The 25,516-nt window shown below is 45.2% G+C and overlaps 5 protein-coding genes and 1 non-coding gene across 9 annotated transcripts in view; 4 read left to right on the top strand and 2 right to left on the bottom strand.

Moving 5' to 3' along the window:
• The window catches only part of LOC131105616 (lysosomal thioesterase PPT2-A-like), a 213,248-nt gene that overhangs the window by 41,674 nt on the left and 146,058 nt on the right, over nucleotides 1–25,516 (top strand). The window lies entirely within an intron of this gene.
• tspan13a (tetraspanin 13a) lies at nucleotides 312–4,766 on the top strand. Its single transcript, XM_058053852.2, has 6 exons — nucleotides 312–585; nucleotides 2,831–2,998; nucleotides 3,072–3,152; nucleotides 3,467–3,580; nucleotides 3,773–3,892; nucleotides 3,962–4,766. Exons 1-6 carry the CDS (start codon nucleotides 421–423, stop codon nucleotides 4,034–4,036), a joined length of 723 nt encoding a protein of 240 aa, XP_057909835.2. The 5' UTR covers nucleotides 312–420; the 3' UTR covers nucleotides 4,037–4,766.
• bag6 (BCL2 associated athanogene 6) lies at nucleotides 4,633–14,777 on the bottom strand. Of its 4 annotated transcripts, none has more exons than XM_058053840.2 (25): nucleotides 14,097–14,777; nucleotides 13,055–13,148; nucleotides 12,849–12,966; nucleotides 12,531–12,745; nucleotides 12,361–12,432; nucleotides 10,987–11,109; nucleotides 10,723–10,919; nucleotides 10,518–10,650; nucleotides 10,213–10,413; nucleotides 9,916–10,132; nucleotides 9,689–9,736; nucleotides 9,252–9,604; nucleotides 9,104–9,176; nucleotides 8,692–9,023; nucleotides 8,318–8,600; nucleotides 8,082–8,251; nucleotides 7,964–8,017; nucleotides 7,783–7,891; nucleotides 7,539–7,663; nucleotides 7,286–7,420; nucleotides 7,094–7,150; nucleotides 6,797–7,009; nucleotides 6,278–6,385; nucleotides 6,027–6,173; nucleotides 4,633–5,729 (listed from the first exon to the last, which is right to left on the bottom strand). In XM_058053840.2, the coding sequence occupies exons 2-25, from the start codon at nucleotides 13,133–13,135 to the stop codon at nucleotides 5,634–5,636; spliced, it is 3,660 nt and encodes a 1,219-aa protein (XP_057909823.2). In that variant the 5' UTR covers nucleotides 13,136–13,148; nucleotides 14,097–14,777; the 3' UTR covers nucleotides 4,633–5,633. The 4 variants fall into 4 exon arrangements, with proteins under 4 accessions (XP_057909823.2, XP_057909824.2, XP_057909825.2 ...); XM_058053841.2 differs by having other exon boundaries at nucleotides 13,055–13,142; nucleotides 14,097–14,227; XM_058053842.2 differs by lacking the exon at nucleotides 14,097–14,777 and having other exon boundaries at nucleotides 10,048–10,132; nucleotides 13,055–13,142.
• glrx3 (glutaredoxin 3) lies at nucleotides 13,836–15,965 on the top strand. Its single transcript, XM_058053845.2, has one exon. The coding sequence runs from the start codon at nucleotides 14,259–14,261 to the stop codon at nucleotides 15,234–15,236; it is 978 nt and encodes a 325-aa protein (XP_057909828.2). The 5' UTR covers nucleotides 13,836–14,258; the 3' UTR covers nucleotides 15,237–15,965.
• trnaq-uug (transfer RNA glutamine (anticodon UUG)) lies at nucleotides 16,069–16,140 on the bottom strand. The gene has a single exon. It is a non-coding gene; the product is annotated as a tRNA-Gln (tRNA).
• lta (lymphotoxin alpha (TNF superfamily, member 1)) lies at nucleotides 20,606–23,220 on the top strand. The gene is made up of 4 exons (XM_078790504.1): nucleotides 20,606–20,725; nucleotides 20,895–20,946; nucleotides 21,026–21,046; nucleotides 22,871–23,220. Exons 1-4 carry the CDS (start codon nucleotides 20,606–20,608, stop codon nucleotides 23,218–23,220), a joined length of 543 nt encoding a protein of 180 aa, XP_078646630.1.

Raw genomic sequence — 25,516 nt, forward strand, 5'->3', positions numbered from 1 at the left:
TTACGTTTCGTAAAACAGATCTCGCGACAAAATCCCCAAATTGGCGACACTGAACCGAGCATGTAATACGTTACTGCCCCCTGCAGTCCATACCCCGAATAGCAGCTCAGAACTACACAATGTTCCTTTTGCTACACTACTAAAAAGTTGAAGAAAATATCCGAATGGTCCAATTTTAATAACATTTCTTTGTCGTGACGAGTACCAGGAAGTGCTAAATCCACACGTGCAATCACGTCGCGAGCTGTGCGTTACTTCTTTTCAGCCAGACGGGGGCGCTGTTGCGAAACATTACAATGACAACAGTCTAACGCAAAATGAAACAAGGAAATCGAAGACAAAGACGCAAAATGAAAACCGACTTAAAACAATTACGAGTGATCGGTTAACAAAAATATATTTTTAAGATTCCAGGAAACTATGTGGCGTGCCACCTCAAACCGGAAGCGTGTGTCTACTCACCTGAGCAGGTTCAACGGGCGAACAAGTGTTCATTGTGTGACGGACGGTTGCCTCGCAGAGATGGTTTGTGGAGGATTCGTTTGCACCAAAACTTCACTTTGCGCACTTAATTTACTCTATGTGGTAAGTACGCACTTCATTGACTGACGTTTGTCAGCATTTGCGGTTCAGCTTGTACTTTTATGTCACTTTGCAGCCCCTGTCTATTGTCTTATCAAAGTAGGATGTCGACCGCCTTTCAGCCAATTGATTATTTATGTATGTGTATATGTATATGTATGTGTATATGTATGTGTAATTGTATATCCTGCTGTCCATATAGTGTCAAATGAAAATGTGTTATAGTTTTCATGCTTGAATTTTGACTTGAGCTGGAATGAAGAGTTTTAACCTCCTAAATGTGCCACTAAGTAGCATTTCTTCTACAATCAATCTGAACTAAACAGTTGAAATAGTTGAAAAACTAAATCCATTGTATTTGCCTTTTCATTAGCTTACATTCAGCGTTATGTTTTGCCGTATTAAGTTACCTTATTCAGCCACAAAGACGGTGAAAGTCCAGTGGAAGCCTGGTTAGCATCGTTAATCCAAGGAGGTCTGGCTAACCAAAACTTAACTGAATACGTTTTTCCATAAAACGTGTAAATCTGTTCTAGAAAGCCAAAAAAATAAGCCCTTTAAAGCAGTGGTCCCCAAACTAAGGCCCGGGGGCCGGACACGGCCCACTTCCACATTTGTCCCGGCCCCCTGAACAATAAAGCATGGTCATTTTTCTGTCATAGAACTGGAAATGGTAACCTATTGTGACGTGACTACAACCACACTTTGCCCCAGTCATAGAACATAAACATACGACCCTGACCCTGGCCCCCTTCAGAGGAAAGAAAAGTCATGTGGCCCTCACTGGAAAAAGTTTGGGGACCCCTGCTTTAAAGCATGACAATGACTAAATGAATACATTCAAAGACTCTGTTCACTAGGTGTCAGTAATGTTGTAATGCTGGGTGGGTGAGACACACAAGCACCAGACTTCTCACCGGGAACAAAAGGCTTCTAAATGCAACAGTCACAATAATCCCGAACCAAAACACCTGTCACCTACCCAAGCTGAAACTCGACTTTCAACCCAGATGTCACTTCCTGTCCGCCTCTCTCTCAGGTACCCTAAGGAGCACAAGTCATATATCTTAAATGGCTTATTTTCTCTTATTATGTCTACTATATTGGGTAATAGGAGTGTAAATGTGACTATAGGGGTGTTATTTAATGTCTAGAGGGCTCTTAAAACACATTTATGGGGTTGGAAACAGGCTTTCTATGCATGAACTTTAAAAATAATACATTTATAAATAAGGAATCCTACTACTCAGAAATCCCACTTATCACGCTCGGCTCACGTCAGTAAGTCAAGCATAGTTCTTTACTGAAAAAATACACAACATTCAGCAGCTACTAACCTCTAATCCTGTTCCTCCATCTCCACCCGAACCTCTCTCATTCTACCAACCTCTGTACTTTTCAACTACAGCAACCGTTTTGGTATTTCTAACCTTCATTTCATTTACAAAATTCTCAACAAAAATTGTGGCCTCCCAACTTCACCTCACGAACCTTCTCAGTCAGAATCCCGTTCACATCACAGCACAGAAACCTCCTTAAAATCACTACTGACCTTCTCACTGCTGCCGACTCTGGCCGAGTCACCGAGTGCGGCCTTTGCCACCATCTCACACCCCATCCTCCTCAGAAGACAATTGGTATCACCCGACCCCCCCAGACTGGTTCCACTCATATCTAACAGGCCGCACTCAGTTCATACAGCTCAATTCCTTCAAATCCAATCTCTCATCAGTCACTGCAGGTGCGCCTCAGGGTTCTGTCCAGGGGCCAGTAATTTTCCTTCTTTACCTCCTCCCCCTTGGTAATATCTTCAGTAGGTTCAATATCCAGATCTACCATTCCACAAAACCAAACTCCATACTCCCTCCTTCCCTCCCTCCTCCCGCACCACCTCTCTGTTCCTCTGTCTTCTGTTCCCCTCAGGTTAGGAGTCTGCAGTGTCATCCTGGATAGCAAACTTTTCATATCATAACTTTCATCAGCACAGAATACAGACCTCCGTATCTGACTGACCTCCTCCACACTCCCACCCCAGCTCGCTCCCTCAGATCCTCCTCCTTTCACCTCACTTGTGTTGTTTTTATTCTGTCATGTGTGGTGTCCTGGGCTTTTTACAAAGGGGCTTATACATCAAATGTATTATTTAGGATTCTAAAATGGAGCCAAAGAAAGTTACAAGTGTCAGCGTTTGATGAAGGAAGCACTAACCGAGGTTCCACTTTCACTTTGTGACATTTCCTGACCTTAGCTGGTGAGCCTGCTGCTGGTGGGTGTGGCGGCATGGGGGAAATGGTTCGGCCTGGTCTCCAGCATCCGCGTGGTGGCCGTGGTCATCGGCGTGGGCGTCTTCCTGCTTGTGGTGGCCTTCGTGGGCCTGTGCGGCGCCCTGAGGCACCACCAGGTCCTCCTCTTCTTCGTATCCTTTTTCTGCACCTCTTCGCTTGTTTGAAAGCTAGCTCTTGTTCCCGTGTCCTCAACCCGCGTCCCAGTACATGATCATCCTCTTCTTGGTGTTTGTGGTGCAGCTGGTCGTGTCCTGTGCCTGTCTGGCCCTCAATGAAGACCAGCAGGTACAGTATCTCCTCTCTCATTCAAACTAGTTTTTTTTGTGTCCCGTCCAGCCATTGGGTCAGATACTATGTTGATCTAAACGCCCTTACATGATAAACACATTTACTCTGCCCTGTTCTATGGAATTTTATTTCATATTTTTGTTATGCGAATTTGGAGCGGCCGGACCGGAACAAGAAGGGACACAAAAGAAGAAGAGACCTTGGGAACAGTGACAAACAGGACTGCATCAGTTCAACGTCAATGATGGCTAAGTGCTGTTCATTTGAAAAGACATTGACGAGCGATGGCCGCTTACTTGTGTCCTATAAAGAATCACCTCCTGGAGGTCGGCTGGAACAAGTCTGAGTCAACGCAGAGGGATGTGGAAAAGACCCTCAACTGCTGTGGATTCTCCCACGTCAACTACAACGCATCCTGTGCTGCTGTAAGGGAACGACAGTCACAAGTCTGAATAAATACTTAAGTATATTCTTGACAAGGGAGGATAAAACACCTTTCCTGTTTTTATTCCCATTATTCATGGTAGTAAGGTTTAAGCTAGTAAGTCAATACTAGCAGTGAGAAAATGGCTTCTAAGTGTTCTGGAACTTAAGACGTTTCCCCTCCGCCCCTGCAGAGCTGCTTTGACCACAAGCCTCCATTGTCATGTGACGCGTGCGCCAGCATCATTGAGAAGTACGCGGGGGAGGTGCTGCGGTTTGTGGGCGGTATCGGACTCTTCTTCAGTTTCACAGAGGTCAGCATGTCCATATGGAAACCATGTTTATTTTCAATTTTTGCCAATGACCTTGCGGTTGCTTTGCAGATGCTTGGACTTTGGCTGGCTCACAGGTACAGGAACCTCAAAGACCCCCGATCAAATCCTGGAGCCTTTCTATGATCACTGGAATAAATGAACGCCTCACTTCCTGCTTTTGTAACGAGCCTGCATTCAGGACAGTTGCTATATTTGCAACTGCATTCATTTGTAAATGCTGGAAGCAGGAACTAAGCCTAAAACCAATGGAAGGTTCCTGTTGACTGATTGTGCTTAAAATGTTAAAGCGTTTATCTCTTGCATGTATGTTTATCTTGTGTATGGCAACTTGATCAATTGGCTCACGCAGCATTTAACGGCAACTTAGCTTAGCATACAAGCTTTGAATGTAAGCAAAGCAGCCCTAAAGCCAGTACATGCACACCTCAGTTTGCATTTCTAAAAATGATGCCACTGTTTAACTAGTCATGTCTGTCATGTCCCCGGACCTTTTTCCCCACACACCACCCAATTTGAAATACTATTGAGAATCATAAATAAAGACGCTGACATACCAAGCTGCCTCTCGTGCCCCATGTCCCCTGCCCAAAGAGGGGGTCACCCCAATGGAGGGGCCAAAGGGATGTCAAGTGCAGTGTGAGATGGGTGGCAACCAAAAGTGGGGACATCAGACACTAATGCAGAAAATGTTCATCAAATTAGAAAAATGTACCACCAAATGAAGTAAAGTCATCAAGTTATCTATTTCTAACAAACATTGCAAACTATTAGCTAAGGCTAATAGTTAAGTGTGTTTACATCCAACACATGCAAGCACACACACCTTGAGCAAATATAATGTGTTTACAAGACAGATGTGGGCTAAAAGACAATGGATTTGTTTGGGTGTCGTTCTAACAGGAGATAAAAGTTAAAGTCGGATTACTTGGACCCAGATGGACCGGATCTGGACCCAGATGGAAACCTATACTTGACTTGGTCGTTGGTTTCCTGTTTGCAGAAGGACGTGCTGTACAAGTTGGCTTTTTTAATCTCACACTTGTCAAAAAGCTGCAGAGCCCAAAACACCTGTCAGGTGATGACCTTCTGATATGTCGTGTTTACTCTCAGGTGAGGTGGCATAACTCAACAGGATGACAACCAGGAAGTCGTGTGTTGACTTCAGCAGGTGGTTCAACCGGTCTCAGCTTAAGGCGGCTGCTGACTCGGCCAAGTGTTATAAAGTTGGGCAGATGATATTGGATTGGTAGACAAATGGTAGCTGCAGCTGGCATACAGAAAAATAATACCATTATTGGATATGTTTTATGGCAAATGTATTGTCCAATCAGATAATGCTGTCATTTAATAGTTTAATAATATGATTTGAGTTTATTAAGCTTTACTGTACATTCATGTACGAAACAGCACCTTCGTCACATGAAAGTTGGCGCGTGCACTCGAGACAGGAAGACCGTTAGAGGATGGTTGAAATACGAGAAAGCACGGGAGGGGAAAGAAATGCAGACACGCACACGATGAAAGTCACCATCTTCAGTCAAATCTTATGGGGACAATAGAGACAGCTGGAGCAAAGCAATAAATAGGAACTAGGGGACTTTGCCGCATTAGAATCCTGCAATTAGCATTGTGGTGGGGGCGTGTCGACCTGCACCGAGTGGAAAGAAGAGGGGAGGAGGGGTTGAGTTTGAAAAAGTTTGCCATGAAGAGAGAGAGTCCACTACGAGTCGGACAAGAAGGCTCTGTGTGTGTCCGGGAACTGCTGAGGACTGAAGTCCGGGTCGTCCCGCACTCGTTTTTTGATGTCTGCTTTGACCTGGGAGGAAGTGGAGAAGATGACACACATGGTGCAGGCATGTGACCTCACTGGACCAACAATGACGACCACAATCGATGCATTTGAAACTTATTGTTTCTCTGATTGTCGAATAAAATCAGTGCTCCCCTACCTCATATGTTCCTTATACACTTGGTGAGTGAAGCTTGGCGGTCACTATAGTTTGACCGCACGGTTCCTTGACCGTATGGTTCCTAGCCCAATCCAAGGCTATGTGTAGTAGCTTTACAATAGTGAGCTTTATCTCCCTAAAAAAAAAAAAGACAACCCCTTTACCTGCTCTGAATAAGCCTCCTTCAGCTCCTCAGTGTCCAGCTCTTCCTGCAAGCGCTCGCCAGACGTGATGGGCCTCACGCCGGCCGCCCTGGCCGCTTGGCTCACAGCGTCCGAGATGGAGGCCAGGCTTCCTCCACCCTGTCCCGTCTGACAAGGTACACGTATATTGCAGTGAGGCGGGAGGGAGGGAGGGCGGCCTTCCCTTTGGGGTTGCAGTGGTGCAAAGGTAAGACTAGCGAAAAGTGGCTCACCTTCCTGCGTTTAGCGGGCATGCCGTGCAAATAGGCGTCAGACAGTGGCGGCTGCGCCTTCATCTTCCTCTGAGTGATCATGTCGCACCTGATGATGGGAACCCACTCCTGCAAACATACCAGCAGGTTAACACGGACGATGAGGGAATATCATGGAAAAGATGGCAGGTGGCAGTTAACGCTAGATCTTACGAAAGGAGTACCCTACTGTTGGACAAATGTGTTTTTCCTTACTTAGCTTAGTAACAACCTGCGTTGGGAGTGGATGCGCTAACTTTGATAGAATGGCATATCTCTTTCCACTGGGACATTTGCAAATATTCTTCTGGTGTGGTTGCATATTAAAGCTATCAGAGCTCTTGCATCAGTAGATATATGCAAATGTAGGTATAGGGAAGTAAAAAAATAAATACTTTTTTTTTTTTAACATCGGTCCTTCCCTAGTTTTGACATAAGTTGAGACAAAGTTGAGACTCCTTGCAAACCAGCAATGACATTGAAACTAAGACAAGCTCTCACAGGAGGAAGGGTGGCCGCCCAGGCCTCGGACTCTCCAGCGGAATCATCGCTGACTCCCTCGGCCGTCATGGGCGCTAAGGGCGTAGCTCCTCCCGCGGCACCCAAGTCTACAGGTAACGCTCTGGTCTCCCGTGATGACGCCCTGGTGTCGCGTGACACCGACATGGCCTCTTCTGCTGTGGTGGCCGCGGCAGGTGAGTGAGTGTCACTGATCTTTGGGTGTGAAGAGGAACAAAAGCGAGGCAATGTGTAACAGTGGTTAAAATAGAAAGAAGGTTAAGGACACGGGTGGTTTACCGTTGCACTTTGTGTTCGCTCGGGCTCTTGTGTGTCACCTGCAGCCGGCTGATCCCTCTGTGGGGAAAAAACAAATATCATGTATTATTTAGTAGCCATTGAAGATATAATGTGACAGGATGCAACAGGAAGTGTTTCCTGAAGCATGTGACCTGAGGGCCTAGGAGGCAGACGATACAATGCAGTGTCTACCTGTGTGTAAACAATGTAGCTTTGGATCTGCTCCTGTGTGATGGGGAGGTGTTCTAGAATGAACTGCAGTCGCATGGTCATCATGCTGGTCATCCAGTTGACAAGACTGGGGCTGATGTCACTCGACATCCTCCGCTGGAACACACAGTACCCATTCATTTCAGTTCCGAGGCCAGCACTGTCATCAGCACTCTGATGAGATGGACATCTGGAAAAAGTGGGAGTGGGGCAGCAAAGAGTGGGCGTTACGTACAATCCGGTGGTTGATGACAGCAGTCAGAGCTCGCTGATCTCCTCTTAGGCAGTGCAGGTTGAGTGCCAGACACTCAAACAGCGCCTGGTTGCACATTTGAAGCAGGCGAAGCCCAAATGAATCATCTGGGAAAGAGGGATTCACAGATTAAGCTGCTTCTACATTTTTGCAGGATAAGAAAAAAAATACGTGCAAATACAGAATCACATTAGATTTGTTTTTGTTTTTTTTTTTTTAAAGCCACCTGTACAACGCAGAATGTGCGTGGCGATGCGCATCAGCTGTTGTCTGAAAAAGGACATATTAGTCTGGGTGACATCCACGCCCTCCAGCACGGTGACCGAGGATTCTCTCTGCAAAAGACATGTGTGACGTGTGAAGATAAGAAGAAGCTCAGCATAATTTGTCACTGGAGTAAGACTCACAAAGCTTTCTGTAATGTATTCCTCCAGTTCTTGCACAATAGTGTCAGCAGCGGCCTGAGAAGGAATTTGTTATTTTTTTAATTCAGTAATTCAAACAACGATGATGATTGGTACTGACAGCGATGTTGGCATCTGTGGGCTCTCTGCCGTTGAGGTAGTTCTGGGTGAAGAACTGGGACAGTTGTGGCTGGATGCGGCCCAGCGGCTGGTGCTGCCCATGCAGCAGCATCACCAGGTCCGACATGGTGAACGTCTGGCACACCAGCATCAGCAGCTCACCAAAGAAGCCTAACAACACAGATGAAGATTAGACTGGCCAGAGACCCCTTAGCCCTTGGACCGCTGTTTGTTTACCAGTCGGCTCCTCCGGACTGATGAAGATGTTGGTGGTCTGTGAGAGCCTCTGCATGAATTGCGCAATGCTCTCCGTGTCGTTCTGTGCTTGGCCCAGAGACCCCAACATGCTGCTCAGGACGCCGCGGACGATGCCAGTGAACAGCTCTGGGTTGAGAGCTTCGGATGCTCCTGCAGATGAAGGGTTGGGAGTCGGGTTGGAAGTCAGGTTGGCTCCTGCGTTGGGAGCAGCAGTGGCACTGGAAGGGGGAGGAGGCGGCGGGGAGAAGATGGGCTGGGAAGCCTGGGAAGAAGTTGGAAATGGACACGGACATGGATGTTGCGGCCTCTATGACATGAGGTAGACGAACGTAGGACTGTTGCGGAACACAGACCTGCTGCATGAAGTCAGCCACTCCCTGCATGAGGTTGGGGAGACCTGAGGTCGTGACAGTGATGGAGGGCCCCCCCGCAGTACCCAGGGTGGCCTCTCCGGCAGCCCCCAGCAGGGAACCCAACATCTGGCTGAGGTCCGCATGCATCTCCTGAGGCTGAGGCTCGCTGGAGTTGTTCTCAGGCTGACTCGATGGACTGGCTGTGTTTGCTTCTCCACTTGAGGTGGAGAAGGAGAAGGAGGAATTTTGAGAGGTAAAAGAGGATGCGGAAGAGGAAGTGGAGGAGGATGTGGAGGTGGATGAGGAGTTGGCTGCGTTGGCTGTCTGAGCTGCTGTAAAGTAAACAAAACAATTTCTGGCTGACCACAATCCTTAATTCTAACTTATTTACATGAATGTAAATGCAACTTGCCCATTTGTCCCGGCAGCAGGAGCTGACCAACCAGCGTGCTAATCATCTGGTTGACAGCAGCAGCGTTGAAAGCCTGCGATAGATCATTGAGTGGCTTCAGTGAAAATCCAGCCTCAAAGCTAGCAAGAGCCACATAAACCAATCCCACCTGTCCTGGCTGCTGGCCGGGCATGGCAGCCCTCACATTGATGGTGGTTCCTCGGGTGCCAAAAGCTGGCAGAGGAATGTTGGACGCAAACGGTGGCCGGGTGAACACAACCCTGGCCTGGGGCTGGGGGCCAGCATGAGGAGGAGGTGGGGGTGCAGTAGGCGTGGTTGTAGGGGTGTTGGGACCTGTGGTAGTAGCTGAGGAGTTGGCCGTGGAGCTGTAGCCGGGAGGAGTGGGCTGTGGTGGGATCGGTTGGCCGGTGGCGGCAGCGGTGGCAGCAGCGGTGGCGGCAGCGGTGGCGTACTGGCTGATCTGTTGCATGAGATTCCTCATAAAGTCTGGGGGTAGACCACCTAAGAGGTGGTGAAACCCAAAAAAGGTTAAATCAACGAAAATCAACCTTTGTGGAAATCAGCTGTGAAATGGTATTTTTTTACCTGGCTGGCCAGGCACCTGGTGACCGGCTGCAGGGTTTGCACTTGAGCCTGCACACATTCCCAAATATGAAACCGTAACACAATGATAGCACAAAAACAAAGACATTTATCCCTTAACATGCTGTATTAGCTTGATGCAGGAGTGTGTAGCACCCAGCATCAAGACACACAAACACAGCTGAGGCGTGCAGGAACATTCAATCAGTGGCGGGTAGGGGACAACACACCGTCCGTGTTCATCTGCATCATGACCACCGGGACTGCCTGGTGGCTGATCCTGATGACCCGGGGGCCAGCCTGTCCCTGTCCAGCCTGCTGATTGGACGGGGAAGTCTGTGAAGGGGAGGTCTGTCCCTGACCTGCCTGCTCCGACTGGCTGGCTGGCTGGGCGGGCGGGGCTGGTCCCTCCGTGCCATTTGCCGTCATTGTGGCACCCAGGTTCATCTGGAGCAGAGACCGATGAAGGCAGTGTCAGACGGGTTGCCACAAAAGCACCCGGAACCCCCACAATGGCGCTCACTCACATGCACTGGGATGTGGCGATGCACAGCACCGGGCATCGAAACGGGAACGGCGTAGTGGGAGATTGGCCGCACTACGTGGAGGTGACGGGGCACAGGGCTCATGAGATTCAAGCGCAGGTCACTAAGGGCCACAAGGGCGTTGCCAAGGAGACGGAGACACTCCCATGTGAGGACTAGCGTCTGCTGATCATCGTCTCTTTCCTACAAATAGAAACAATAAATTACTGCTAATTCATATTTTTGTCCCTTTATAGTTCCCGTGGCTTGAATGTGTCCCCAAATCTTTTTTGTGTTTAAAATCCTACTGCATTGTTGTTGTATTCTGCAGTGGTGGCCGTCTCCAGAATGGTGTGAGCTCGTTGGATGAAGGGCTGCAGCCTCTCCTCCACCCTCCGTAGTTCAGACAACATCTCCGCCAGCTCAGTTGGACTCGGGTGACTAACACAAGAAAACACATTTAGTGACTGTGAAACCAAATCAGTCAATTCTGTGAAATTGTGAAACTCTCACTTGGGTCCAGGTTGGGGCGTTGGCCCCTCGGATGTTGCTGAGGAGGTGGGCGGCGGTGGGGGTGTTGTAGGAGGGGGAGATGTGTCCATGGGCTGAGTGGAGGGAGACGGGGTGGAGGTAGTGGATGAAGACAAGGGAGGAGGTGCGACTGCAGAGGACGTTGTCTCCGTTTGAGTGGATGTGTCAGCCGTGCCACCCTGACATGGAGGCAAACGTGGTCAATGAAAATAACCAGCTCACAGCAAATAGTCACTCACAACTTGCCTCCATTCTTTCAATTAAATCATTGATGTCCCTCAGCATGTTCTCAGCCAGCACCAGCCGCAGCCGAGGTTCACTCTGCACCTGCTGGTCCATGTCGATGTGCACGTTCACCGACCCGTTGCTCTGAAACGGACAAGTTACACAAGAACATGGATTCCGGTCAACGCCGTGCAGCTCGCTGTCCCAAAAAGGAAACGTCACACGACTTGTCATCATTAGTTTTACTTTATTATTATTAAAACTACACATACACATGTTTTGTAACAGATGTGCTAATCAAGAAGCCACAGCAATAAACAGCAGGCATGCCCACAACTCGTGAGGAATTATGTGTAATTATCTTTATTGCCATAATTATATGTGAAAGATATCAACGACTTGGAGGCTCCAGCATACCCTTACGAGGAGTACAGTAAATGATTTGTAGTTTACGAGTTAATTCTTTATATATGGTGTATGTTTTAGAGTCATTTGTAACTTGCCCCTGCTGAAAAAGTGTGTGTATTTCTAATGTACATGTACAACATAAATAATGGTTAATCAGTTCCAGACATCTGTACGGCGCTCGAGTGGTTAGCACACAGGCCACAATAGGAGGCCCGAGTTCGATTCCACCCTCGGCCATCTCTGTGTGGAGTTTGCATGTTCTCCCCGTGCATGCCTGGGTTTTCTCCGGGTACTCCGGTTTCCTCCCACATTCCAAAAACATGCTAGGTTAATTAGCCACTCCAAATTGTCCATAGGTATGAATGTGAGCGTGAATGGTTGTTTGTCTATATGTGCCCTGGGATTGGCTGGCGACCAGCCCTGCCTCTCACCCGAAGACACCTGGGAAAAATCCAAAACCCCTGCAACCCTAGTAAGGATAAGCGGTAAAAAAATGAATGAATTAATGAAAGTGAATTACCGCTAAGTATGATTCCTCTTTTATAAATTGAATATTTTCGTAGGGAGAGCATAGAAAACCAGTGTATGACCCTATAAATGTTTAACATTATTAGTACCACCTAGACAGGAAATAATATCCCCAGAAGCACCTTTACACTCCGATTACCCACGATAGTAGACATAAGCCATTTAAAACATAAATAAGACTTGTGCTTGTGTGTATTGCTGTCAATGTCTTCCCTATGGTACATGAGTGGGGAGTAGACTACGAAACATTAAAAAAAAAAAACGAGAAAGAGAAAAAACGTAAAATTCAAACCGCCAAGTGTATTTGTATTTTGTGTTACGGTCAAATTGCACTGGGTCCAAGTGTGGGGGAAGTGCCAAAGCAGTTCCAACAGATTCATCAGAATTACAAGTTTGGCTGTTCTCAGCCTGAGAAAAGATTTAATTGTGGTGTCCCTCCCATGTGTGAGTTAGACTCACCCCGGCGCTGGTTGTGACTCTGGCATTTCTTGCGTTGTCCCCCATGTTGGACATCATCTGCTGAACTGACATCTAAATGGCAACATCACATTGTGACCAAGTTTGAACACGCCAACAGCATGTTTCACACCAAATGGGTCAAAATAAATGGCGATGGTGATGAAATGCACCTGTATTTGTTGAGGGTCCATGATGTTGACCGGGAGGTTGAAGGTGCCAAGCATGACGTAACTGTTGGCATTGCGATCATGCGGAGGAACTTGGGAAGTATCGTGGGACGAGGACGAGGCCCCGCTGTCAGTCGAACCACCTCCTGACCCCGAGCCGGGCTGGGAGGGCGGAGGGGGTGCCCGCTCCACCAGATGAATCACCTTGCCACCTACATCTGGAACAGACAAAAAACATTGGGAGTGTTGCATTTTTGTTCTGAGGCTAAATTGAATTCTAGACGTGTTTTAATGAAGTTAAATAACCTTTGGATGACTTACTGTAGTCTGCCAGTGTCCTGTCATCCTGTAAAACTCTGCCCTGGTAGATGAGCCTCTGTTTATCGACAGGGATTTCCACAGAAGCCGCAATGTGCTCCTTGAACTCTTTTACAGTCAGCTACAGAAAAGAAAATACACCACGCATGAGGTAGATGAAGGTTAGCCGTGAAAGTTCAGTTTGGAGTTAACAGATCATCTTAATTTACCTGTGCAGCAACGGTGTATGTTCTGCTCTGAGAGTCTAACGTTTTAACGGTCACTTCTATGTCTGCACTTTGTTCCTCCATGGTATTCCTGTTCCTGACAAAAGTGGTTCAGGGTTAAACATAACAGCAATATATTGGTAATGTTTGGTAGCAGATGCTGACTGGATGTAATAGATGAACTGTGTGTCCCAATGAACGTTGCGTAGTTATTTTGAGTGACATAATGTATTAGTGGTACTCATCTCATGTGCACGACTATTGAGAAATTATGTGTAATTATCTTTATTGCCATATTGAATATCATCATGCTATCAACTACTTGGATTAGCTGTAAACTTTTAAAATGTGAAAAGTGAAATAATAATCAGACCTCTGGGCCTTGGTCATTTTAAAAGTAGCTAGCAGGGTGAAATAATGTGAGCACTCCGTCATGAGATTACTTGTTGAAAATACTCAGCTCTTCACTTATTTGTGTAAAAAAATGCAGCTCAGCTGTATTGTCTACAATAACAAAATAATTGTATTTAACTGATTTGTTTTAATAAAAAAATAACTGCTCAATTAATGTTTGACTGGACGGTACTATTTTTTTTAACTGTCACAGGGAACACATACACGATGACTTGCAATACCCAAATCGAGCTCGAACCGATTAAACATGTCTTGAAGTTAAGATTACTTGTGTAAGGGACAGGATTTAAAGTGTGTCAACAAGAACGGGTGGGTGTTAAATCACAACGACTAAGCGGCTAAGACGGTTAGTTACGTAGTACATTTACCGCGACGTGTTGACGTGCGGAATAACCAAGCAAAGGCAACACAAATACAAAACTGTCGGGGTATTTGATTCATCTCATATCATCGTTAAGAAGATGACTCGCCGTCTGCTTGCTAGCTAACGCTAGCCCCAACTTCAGTGTGGAAACGTTAGCGAGAATGCTAACTAGAGAAAGCATAGCTACCGCTCAGCAGCAATTTCGTCATTTTTACGCCGAGAATGGAATTATAATCACCATAACAGCGTCGTAGTTTTATTTCGTACCTCAAAGACGACTCTGTTATTTCCACTAATCCAGTGTGCGCTTACGTTGCTTATCATCAGATTCCAAACGACTTCCGGCTAGCGTATTTAGCACTTGCTAGGAGTTGCCGGGCTACAAGGAAGTGACGCGACGCCGACACCGGACGTAATGCTTCGAGAAAAATGGCGAACGTCGTTGAGGCGAAGACTCAGTCGGACTTTGAGGGTTTACTCGCCAAAGCCGGCAAACGACTAACGGTGGTTCACTTCCAGGCGGAATGGGCACCTCAGTGCGGACAAATGAACGAGGTGATGGCCGAGCTGGCCAAGGAACACGCTCACACCGCCTTCGTCAAACTGGAGGCGGAAGCGGTGCCGGAGGTGTCGGAGAAGTACGAGATCGCCTCGGTGCCCACTTTCCTTTTCTTCAAAGGAACGGAAAAGGTGGACCGGCTGGACGGCGCTCACGCTCCGGAGCTGACCAAGAAGGTGAAGCGCTTGGCGGTCAGCGGGAGCTCGGCGGGTGAGCCGGAAAGCGGCCCCGAGGAACTAAACCAGCGGCTGGAGAAATTGATCAACGCGGCACCGTGCATGCTCTTCATGAAGGGCTCCGCGCAGGAGCCTCGCTGCGGCTTCAGTCGGCAGATCGTCGCCCTCCTCAAGGAGCGCAGCGTCCAGTTCAGCAGCTTCGATATCCTGTCCGACGACGCGGTCCGACAGGGTCTGAAGGCCTACTCCAACTGGCCCACCTACCCTCAGCTGTACGTCAACGGCGAGCTGATAGGCGGACTGGACATCGTCAAGGAGCTGGCCGAGTCCGGCGAGCTGGAGACCACCTGCCCGAAGGCGGTCACACTGGAGCACCGCCTCAAAACGGTGATCAACCAGAGCCCCGTCATGCTGTTCATGAAGGGCGGTAAGGAGGCGGCGCGGTGCGGCTTTAGTCGGCAGATCCTGGAGATCCTCAACGGTACCGGTGTGGATTACGACACGTTCGACATCCTGCAGGACGAGGAGGTGCGACAGGGCCTAAAGACCTACTCCAACTGGCCCACCTACCCGCAGCTTTACGTGAAGGGGGAGCTGATCGGGGGTCTGGACATTGTCAAGGAGCTGAAGGAGAGCGGGGATCTGGGGTCGGTGCTCAAGGGGGACTCTTAGGTCTTATCTTGGGGCCACATGAGAGGCCTGCGTGTCCACGTGGTTCTTCTGTTGTAAAACGACAATAGCATAACAATCACATTAAAAACACATGGATTGTTTCAACTAGCATCCCGTCAAGTGTGTTTTATTTTTTATGACAACTTCGATATAGCGAGTCGTTTATTTCAACTTGCTTGAGTTATTTGCTTCCATGCCTAAATCGGATTCACTGCTTTCAGTATTAAGGTTTCATGCTGACTGTCACTTTCATAATCACTCATCTCCTATGTCCGACTGGCTTACTCCTGCAGTCTTTCTCATACATTCATTTATTTGTGGTGGTCCAAATGTATTTATGACGGGCCTAGTTTTGGTGCTGCCAAAATACAATCTAAAAGAACAGTGACTGTGGCTTGTCGTTCTGACTCCGTACCGTAGGAGGCGCTGTTGCTTCATATACATAACATACCTGGTCTGCTAAAGAAGAAAAAGCCATAGCAGGAGCAAAGGGCTCCGTATTACTGGTGCCATATTTTGCTTTTTTTTGTTTCCTGCTCTCTTTATGTCTCCAACAGTGTGCATAAAAATGCCAATTAATCAAATTATACAATGATGTCATCTATCCCCCAGTCATATGTAGATGTGGGAAAACACATGATACATAAATGGTCATGATTTGATTTCATTTGAACATGCATCAGATTACAATTGAGTGCATCACATAAATAAAAGTATTTATCATTTGAATTTTTTTTGTCTCATTGCAACGTGTCAACAAATAAAATGTGTAATATTAGCTTGTTTAAGATCATTTTAAGTTGTGGCAAAGAATATTGCTGTATTTTCAATAAGGTTCCACCGAGGTTTGAACTCGGATCACTGGATTCAAAGCCCAGAGTGCTAACCTTTACACCATGGAACCTGCAAATACTTTCTCGACATGCACATTCAGACTTCGACCAACCTTGACAGTGTCAGCGGTGTCCCGTTTGCTGTATTTTTCTGAAAAAGTTTGAAATCACTCATCTGAAATGATACATGAGATTAATTGGCATATTGAGTGAGCGGTTGGTCTAAATCAGGGGTGGGCAAACTACGGCCCGGGGGCCACATCCGGTCCGCCAAGTGTTTGAATACGGCCCGCCCAATCTTTCCAAAGTATTTCATTTAAACTCAACATACAACCTGGCATCATGGCCTGAGCCAACCTTTTGATGGTTTTATCAATTTTGTTTTTTGACATGGTCTGTTGTTTACAAAGTGTTCCTGAAAAAAGGGACACAAGCACATAATAATAATAATAATAATAATAGTAATAATAATAATAATAATTATTATTATTATTATTAGATTATTAGATTATTATTAGAACTACTATGATTATTATAATTATTATATTAATGCTAATTATTATATTAATTATATATAATATTATTGTTATATTTGCATATTTTACATAATAATAATATAATAATTATTTTAATTTTATTATAATTATTATAATATTTTATTATTTTTAAAATATTTAAATATAAATATCAAATAATAAATAATAATAGCAGATTGCATGACAATTTTACAGATACAATAATACCAGGTGGACTGTTGCGTGTAAAATATATAGTCTGCCCCCCACCCCCTGTAAATTTTGTCATATCAATGCGGCCCGCGAGTCAAAAAGTTTGCCCACCCCTGGTCTAAATACACCGTAAAATATTGTATTCAAATGTAAGTACAATTTGTTGAAATCACAACTGCATTTCGGCTTTGTGATATAGGTGAAAAAGACTATTATTTGCGTCAACTTCACTCTTTTTTTTCAAATTTTTGCTGTTATTTTGTTTTACATTTTCACTTTATTCCCATAATATAACTTTTTCCCACAACAGAATTATCTAAATATTATGACTTTATTTTTTTCATAACATGATGACATGATGACATACTGTACTTTTCTTCATTATGTCAACTTTATGCTACTAAAATTGCATTATATTTCCTCATATTATGATGCTATTCTTGTAAAACAAATTTTTTTCAAAATTTTTCTCATTAAATTAGAACTTTTTCATCTTCATATTTTTTTAAAATTACAGCTGGTTATTCCATTTTGCTGTTGTTATTTTTTTAAATGGTTCTTAGTTTTCTTTTTTAATTATATTTACGTTTTATTATATATATATATTTTATATTATATTTTTATAAAGTGCCGATTTTGTTTTTATAAAGGGCCAACAAAAATTTGCCGCGGGCCGCATTGCACACCCCTGAAATCTGGCTGAAATTCTTCCAAATGGCCAGCAGGGGCGGACCGCCTAGTTAAATCTGCCTATTATGCCTTTTCCACTTTTTAAACACTGGTAGTCCCGCAAAACACATTCCATTACCTGTGCTGTAGAAAACCCAACAATAGGTTGAAATAACGTCTTGAAGTAACCTCTTTTCTTGAGAAACTTTGGACTGTACAGTCTCTACTTCCGGATCAACACATACAGTATGGCTGTATTTTAAAAGTGGACATTATAAAAAGGTAGCTGCTCTACAGAAGTCCACAACTCAATACAAAGGGCCAAAAAATAAGCATAATAGGTCCCCTTTAAATCTTAATGACTATTTTCAGGTGTTTTTTTTTCATTTCAGATGAATTCATAATTTATAATTCATGAATAAATTACTTCAAATCTGACCTTAGTTTACGATTGTGACACATTGATCCTGACATTTAAAACACGTTACACTATAGAACTTCCATCTTACTGATATTCAGCAAGCGATAACAGCCATGATGTGGAGACCAGAGCTTCTCCCATATACTACGTGTGTCATCAAAACGTTTACACGCTTGTAATATGAGGAGGGACAGCACCCAGCGAGCCACGCGCAGCCCGTCTCTGTGAATTGTGTAGGTGTCTATTGTATTTGTTTATGTGTGTACGCTCATGTGCTTGACACAGATGAGTAAGGAGAAAGCTGGTGACATTCACATAATCCAAGAGAAGCTACACTGGCTGTTTGGGGATGCCCCGTGGAGCCCACTCAAAAGAAAAATGAAACTTTGAGCATGTCTCGGTTGCAATGAATGCTCCGTGAGGGGATCTGAAACAGGACATTCCGCCGAGTGTCCAAGAAAACTACAGAAGAGTGGCAAACTACTTCCTGTTCGCAAAGTCAAATATTACATTGATTGAGAGTGGGCTGAAAACACGTAAAAGTGGTGCAGTATGGTCTGCGTACGGTCGTGTATCTTTGTAGGATTTGTTGAGGTTTGCTGTGCGCAACTTCAATTTAACCTCACTATTGCACACAAAGTAGAACGGCCCTCAACAAGTATTGAAACATTGAGGCCATTTTTTTTGTTGTTGTTTTGTTGCACAGGCTCCCAGTAAGTTTTGCCTGTGTAAACTGCATTTGGAGGTGAAAACAACACGAACACCAGAAAACCAATTATCCATCTCAGAGTAGCTGGAAAATCAATAAGAACCATTGCATTCGTCACAGCTAGTACAACCATTTGGAATGTCCAGGAGAGGAAAAGTACGTTGAATGGGTAGACCAAGGAACGCATCGGAGGTTGATGACAACGAAATTGTGAGAGCTTTAAAGAAAGACTGTAAAACAAGAGCGAAGAAGTGAAGGGGTTTATTTCATCTTTATTGAAAACGTAATGAATAAAACTACAATGGCTAAACCAGAAGATGCAAACCACTCATTAGAAAGACGAATGAGAAGATCAGGCTGGAAGATCAGGCGCCTCAGGGACACCACAAACAAGAATCCCATCGCAATTAAACTAATCCTAATCTTTGAACATATTGTACACCTACCTAGATCCACCTAGTCCCACCTGTCCTCTTTTGCTCCGCTCGGACTGACAGTAAGGAATCGAGCTAAGGATGAAGCTACAGCGAGCCAGACCAAAGAGCCAGGCAGCGGCCCACTGTTAGCGCTTATGAGTGGTGAAAAGAGCAAAACTTCTACAAGGAAAAGAACAATGTTCATGGCTTTGGACGAGCAGCCATTTTGGGTGGCTGTGCACTTTATTTTAGTAAGAGGCTAAACTCAAGTCTAAATGTTACCTGTTGTGCACGTTATTTTTCATGATTGAATTCGGTTCATACTGATGGTCCATCACCATCGAAGTGGAGAGAAGTCAGATGGTAAGTAAGGTGGTGACCTATAAATGTGGGAATTCACAAACCACCCACAACACCGTGAACGCCGCCTGCGAGGGTTATCTAGGTCAGCGCCAATTGCATACGACACTTTCAAAGTTCTATTCACCTTTTATAAATTCTTTGAAAGCTAATTGTTCAATAATAACAGCACAGCATTTGATTAGAAAGTGTTAATGAATCACACTGGATTTTGGTTTCACGTGGGCTTTCTCAGTTTCAGCCAAAACGTAACACATTCAGCGGCCCTTCAAGGGAGGAAGGAGGAAGTAAACACATCATCTTCACGCATGGAGAGGGGAAAAAACCCTCAAATTGATGAGGCAGAGTCATCAGTTGAATTTGGGCAGAGAGAGCGCAACACAAGCCGGGTGAGTCTCTTCTCGATATGAATCCATCTCTGACGTTGAGGTTTATTTTACTGATACCGAAATATGAAATATCTCTGGTTTTCTGGTTAACTGCTGCTTTTCAAGGTATCCACATCATAACAAATAGTATCGTTACAGAAGCGGTTGGCTTTAGTTGAATTGGTAACAGTGCTGACAAACCTAAAAAACAGTTATGTTTATCTGTGGTATGGAGGCTACTGTGGTATTTACCTTATGTTATATTATATTTTTTATATATATGAAATTGTATGTTTTGAAGTAATAAGAATGCCCAGGAAGACAAAAATAGAATTATTCATTCATTTTCTACCGCTTTTTCCTCACGATGGTCGCAGGGGGTGCTGGAGCCTATCCCAGCTGTCTCCTACACTAAGGACTGGTGGCCAGCCAATCACAGGGCACATATAGACAAACAACCATTCACACTCACATTCATACCTATGGACAATTTGGATTGGCTAATTAACCTAGCATGTTTTTGGAATGTGGGAGGAAACCGGAGTACCCAGAGAAAACCCACGCATGCACGGGGAGAACATGCGAACTCCACACAGAGATGGCCGAGGGTGGAATTGAACCCTGGTCTCCTAGCTGTGAGGTCTGCACGCTAACCACTATACCACCGTGCCGCCCAAAAATAGAATTAAAAGAATGAAAAACATTTTCAGTGCTGACATCAAACCTGCACTCTTTGCCTTCAAAAGCAGCATCTGTACCATGACACCACCAGCTGCGTGCTTGTCAATCAATCGTTAAGCGAAACAGTTGACACAGCAGCAGGTCCCATCAGTACCTGATTTTGTGTGCTCATTTGATGAAGACAATGAAGGCTCCATCATCGTCCAACAAGAACGTGCTGCTGCATGTGTGGTGTGGTCTCCTCACCGTGGCCATGGTAGTCATGGCGGCACTTCTCGCGTCCATCAAAGCAAAGTCCAACAAGGTAAGTTCATCAGCACCACACAAAGGTTTCCGTAAAGATTGACTGGCCATGAGAACTGTCTAAAATGAAAACAAACACCTATTGACTATGAAATGTGTGACATATGTTCATCAGTGTTCAATGAAGGTTCTCTAAAGCAGCTTTGGTTTCCATGTGTTTTCTCTTGAAGGATGGACTTACGCTACCTACACTGAAGAACCCAGATCGTTTCCATCCAACAGGTAGACAACATTCAACCTCATGTTACTTTACAAATTCAGGCTTACTGACATCTAATTTGACTGTCCTTTCTTTTCACAGGAGCTCCGCTGAAGTCACTTGGTAAATTCCATTCATTCCATTCAGTTCCATTTCACCCATAACTGAAGTTTGCATACGTTTTAAACGGAAACGGTGCTGAAAATATCTTGTTTGTTTTCAGGACCATCCTCTTCGTACATAGAGTTGATGAAATGTAAGCAGTCTTGGCTTTGGATTGGCTTACATGAGTATGGGTTTGTAAAACAACCAAAATAGAGTAATACAGTAAACCTCGGATATATCGGACTCGGATATATCGGAAATTCGCTCACAATGGACAGATAAAAAAGAACCAATTTTTCTGTAATGCATTTCCAATAAAAATTCATTGCATATATCGGATTTTTATAACGGATTTCGCCTATTTCGGACAAAATCTCCAGTCCGCATATATCGGATGGCCGCATCGTGTCTTTCTCCTGGCTCCAGATTTAGGACAAATATAAAAGTGAGTGACGTCAATAATACTAGCACAGCAGTGAATGAGATCTTAACCTCACTATTGGAATTAACGTAGGCCTGACGGGCGTAACAGGGCCTAGCTTAATTAACAATTTGTTATGCTCAGAGTCCAATAAAGTTAAATTCTCATTACCTTACGTCTCTTTTCATTGCCCAGTCCAGGTACATTGGAAACATAGTCAAGGAAGTGCCTTTTTATAACGGATAAAAGCCGATTTACGCATTTACCGGATATAAATCCGATATATGCGTAAAACGGACATTTTCCAGTATACGCATATAACGGATTTCGCTTACAAAACCAGTGGGAACAATTGAATCCGATATATCCGAGGTTTACTGTACTACAATGTACCCCTGTAACAGACGTGCATAGGTAGGAGATAGGAAGGTTCATAGCACAAATATCAAAAATATTAGCGGACGCAGAATGGACCCCTGAGGGACACCCTAAAAGAGGTTTTTCTTCTCTATGGCTCTTTGGCAAATTGACACTTGTTTAACCAATGTGTCAATCATCCTCAGTAATTGCAATGATCGCCCCACACTAGTGTGGGGTCTCCTTTTGAGCATCGTGTGGAAGAAGATCAATATTACAGGAGCAAAACGTACAACATCATAGCTTTGAAGGAAATACGATGAGTAGTGTGGTTATGAAAAGTATGATTGTTGTCCTTAAAAACACAAGAGAAATATTAAAAGAAGCTTGAATTTCAAGTAGAAATGATTGTGGCGCAGAGCACCGGCACCGCCACACGGCAACATCTCCTGCGGAGCACTTTGACAAGTCTTGTCAAAACTCCACACCCACGAGTGTGGTCTACAGCAGGTTCAGACCAGTTTCAGTGCGCCAAAAGTCATTGTGAAAGATGTAGGAGGTGCGTACGCGGCCGAGTTGGCACCAACACAATGGAATGACCGCAACTTCACCAACATAAAAAACACAAGACAACACACACTTCCAGAATGGTTTTGTCCATTCTGGAAGTGACCACTCTTTGTCCATCGACTAACACCTTGTACTAGTCTAGCTCTGCCATTTTAGGTACCCTAACATTACAGGGGTGTCGAAATATAGGGCCAAAAATGAAAGGATTCAAGGGACACATATAGACAAACAACCATTCACACTCACATTCATACCTATGGACAATTTGGGGGGGGCAATTAATTTAGCATGTTTTTGGAATGGGGGAGGACACCAGTGTACTTCTCCACAACCAAATTTTCCAAAAATCCAACTTTATTTTGTTTTGTTTGACTGTCATAATATTACGACTTCCAAAAATAACATCTTTTTTCTTTAAAATGTAAAAAGTTTGGATGTATTTTAATATTAATCCAATATAACAGGCACACTTTGTCATCTTTGACATCCCACAGTTTCCAACAAGCGGCGCTGGGCGATGTGCTCCCCCACGTGCGACCCCTGCACGCTGACGCTGCGCGACGACTCCATCCAGAGCGCCAAAGACGGCGTCTACTTCCTGTACGCTCACGTCACTTTCACCAAAGGCCCCAGCAGCAAGACCAAGTCGGTGATTGTTACGAGGAACGCCACGGGTGGCAAAAGCACCAGGAAACTGGTGGAGGGGACCTTCCCCAACACGACCACGGGGTCTGTGTGGGTGGCCAAGATGGTACGACTCCAGGAGGCAGACAGCGTCAGTTTGAATATCAGCGGGGACTTCCTGACCGAGGACACTTTTTGGGGGGCCTTTGAGCTCCATTAGCAGGCCCTCTTGGCCTTGGCATTTACAGTTTTACAGTTACTGACCATTTCATTGATAATTTAGGAGTTTAACTTCATCAGAGCTTCAACTTTTCTTTATTTATTCCAGTCGCATGTCAAGCTCACAGTCTGGAGAGCAAAGGTTTGAATCCCCAGGGTCTACCACGCCCAAAGTCAGCCAGGATAGGCTCCAGCCCCCCCGGGACCCTAATGAGGACAAGTACAGTAGAAAACAAAAGACCGAATACATTTCAGTCACTTCATTCAAAGTCTTGAAACTACTTTCATGAAGCTGCCATTTGCACTTTGGCCACAGGGTGGCGGTATTTCCTCCTAACATGAAACAGGTTCCACTTTTTGGCAATCCCACACTGACATCACTGACATCATTCAAAAACAAGACAAGGCAACAATTGTCCCACTGCGTCTTTTAGCACATTGCCAAAATATGACGTTGCAACAGCAGCCATATTTAATGAATATACACACCCTTCGTGATGCAAGATGGCTACTTTATTCTATTATTAGACTTTATTAAGCTTTATTAATCATGAGGTGCTGGCCTCGTCGCATCCCTGAGTAAGCTAGTCATTTTCTACTGCTAATTGCACAACATTTCTTGATTCATTGAGAGTTATTACATGATTATTGGTTTTATTGTCTCAATTAATTCTTATATCTCGCAAAAAAAAAACATTTTAAATTTGAATCACATGGTCAGGCACCATGGAGGAATGGGACCAGATGAGATTTTAACATGACATTTTACTAAGTACAATGAAAAAAAAAAAATATATATATATATATATACACATAGTATAGTAAAGTCAAGTATTCACAGTGCTTCATTTGTTCATGTCACAGCCTTATTTCAAAATAGATTAAATTCATATTTTTCTCAAAAATTCTACACACAACACCCCATAATGACAATTTGAAAAAGTTATTTTTTTAATTGTTGCAAAAATGAATAATCATGTTTAAATAATGTGAAGCTCCAAATGGAGCTCAAGTGCATTCTGTTTCCACTGATCATCCTTGAGATGTTTCAGGATCTTCATTGGAGTCCACCTGTGATGTGGACGTGATGTGGACATGATGTGGACGTGACGTGGACGTGACGTGGACGTGACGTGGACGTGACGTGGACGTGACGTGGACGTGACGTGGACGTGGACGTGGACGTGACGTGGACGTGACGTGGACGTGACGTGGACGTGACGTGGACGTGACGTGGACGTGACGTGGACGTGACGTGGACGTGACGTGACGTGACGTGGATGTGACGTGGACGTGACGTGGACGTGACGTGACGTGGACGTGACGTGGACGTGACGTGGACGTGACGTGGACGTGACGTGGACGTGACGTGGACGTGACGTGACGTGACGTGGACGTGACGTGGACGTGACGTGGACGTGACGTGACGTGGATGTGACGTGGAAGTGATGTGGACGTGACGTGACGTGACGTGACGTGGACGTGGACGTGACGTGGACGTGACGTGGACGTGACGTGGACGTGACGTGACGTGACGTGACGTGACGTGACGTGATGTGGACGTGACGTGGACGTGATGTGGACGTGATGTGGACAGGCACACACCTATACGGTCTCTACACGGTCCCAGGATTGACAGTGCATGTCAAACCAAAAACCAAGCATGAAGACAAAGGAGTTCTCAGTAGACGTGCGGGACAGGATTGTCTCGAGGCGCAAGGCTGGGGAAGGTTCCAGAAAAAGGTTCCAATGAGCACAGTGGCCTCCATCATGGAAGATCATGGAAGTGGAAGAAGTTAGGAAACACCAGGACTCTTCCTCGAGCTGAGTGATGGAGGCAGAAAGGCCTTAGTCGGGGAGGTGACCAAAAACCCGATGGTCACTCTGTCAGAGCTCCAGCGTTCTTCTGTGGAGAGAGGGGAACCTTCCAGTAGGGAATCGGGCCTGTATGGTAGAGTCACTCCTCAGTAAAAGGCACATTGCAGTCCGCCTGGAGATGACCAAAGGGCACCTGAAGGACTCTTGTTTGGAGAAAACCAGGAACTGCTCATCAACAGGCCAATACGACCCCTTCAGTGAAGCATCGTGGTAGCAGCATCATTCTGTGGGCTTGTTCTTCAGAAGGAGGAACTGGAAGACCAGTCAGGATAGAGGAAAAGATGACGGCAGCAATGTACAGATGAAAAACTTGCTCAAGGGTGCTCTTGACCTCATCTTTCAGCTGGACAATGACCCTAAACACACAGCCAAGACCACAGGAGCGGCTTCAGAACAACTGGGTGAAGGTCCTTGCGTGG

Source organism: Doryrhamphus excisus, linkage group LG5 (assembly GCF_037039965.1).
Source record: "Doryrhamphus excisus strain RoL-2023G ecotype Guam linkage group LG5, RoL_Dexc_Guam_v1.1, whole genome shotgun sequence".
NCBI lineage: Eukaryota > Metazoa > Chordata > Actinopteri > Syngnathiformes > Syngnathidae > Doryrhamphus > Doryrhamphus excisus.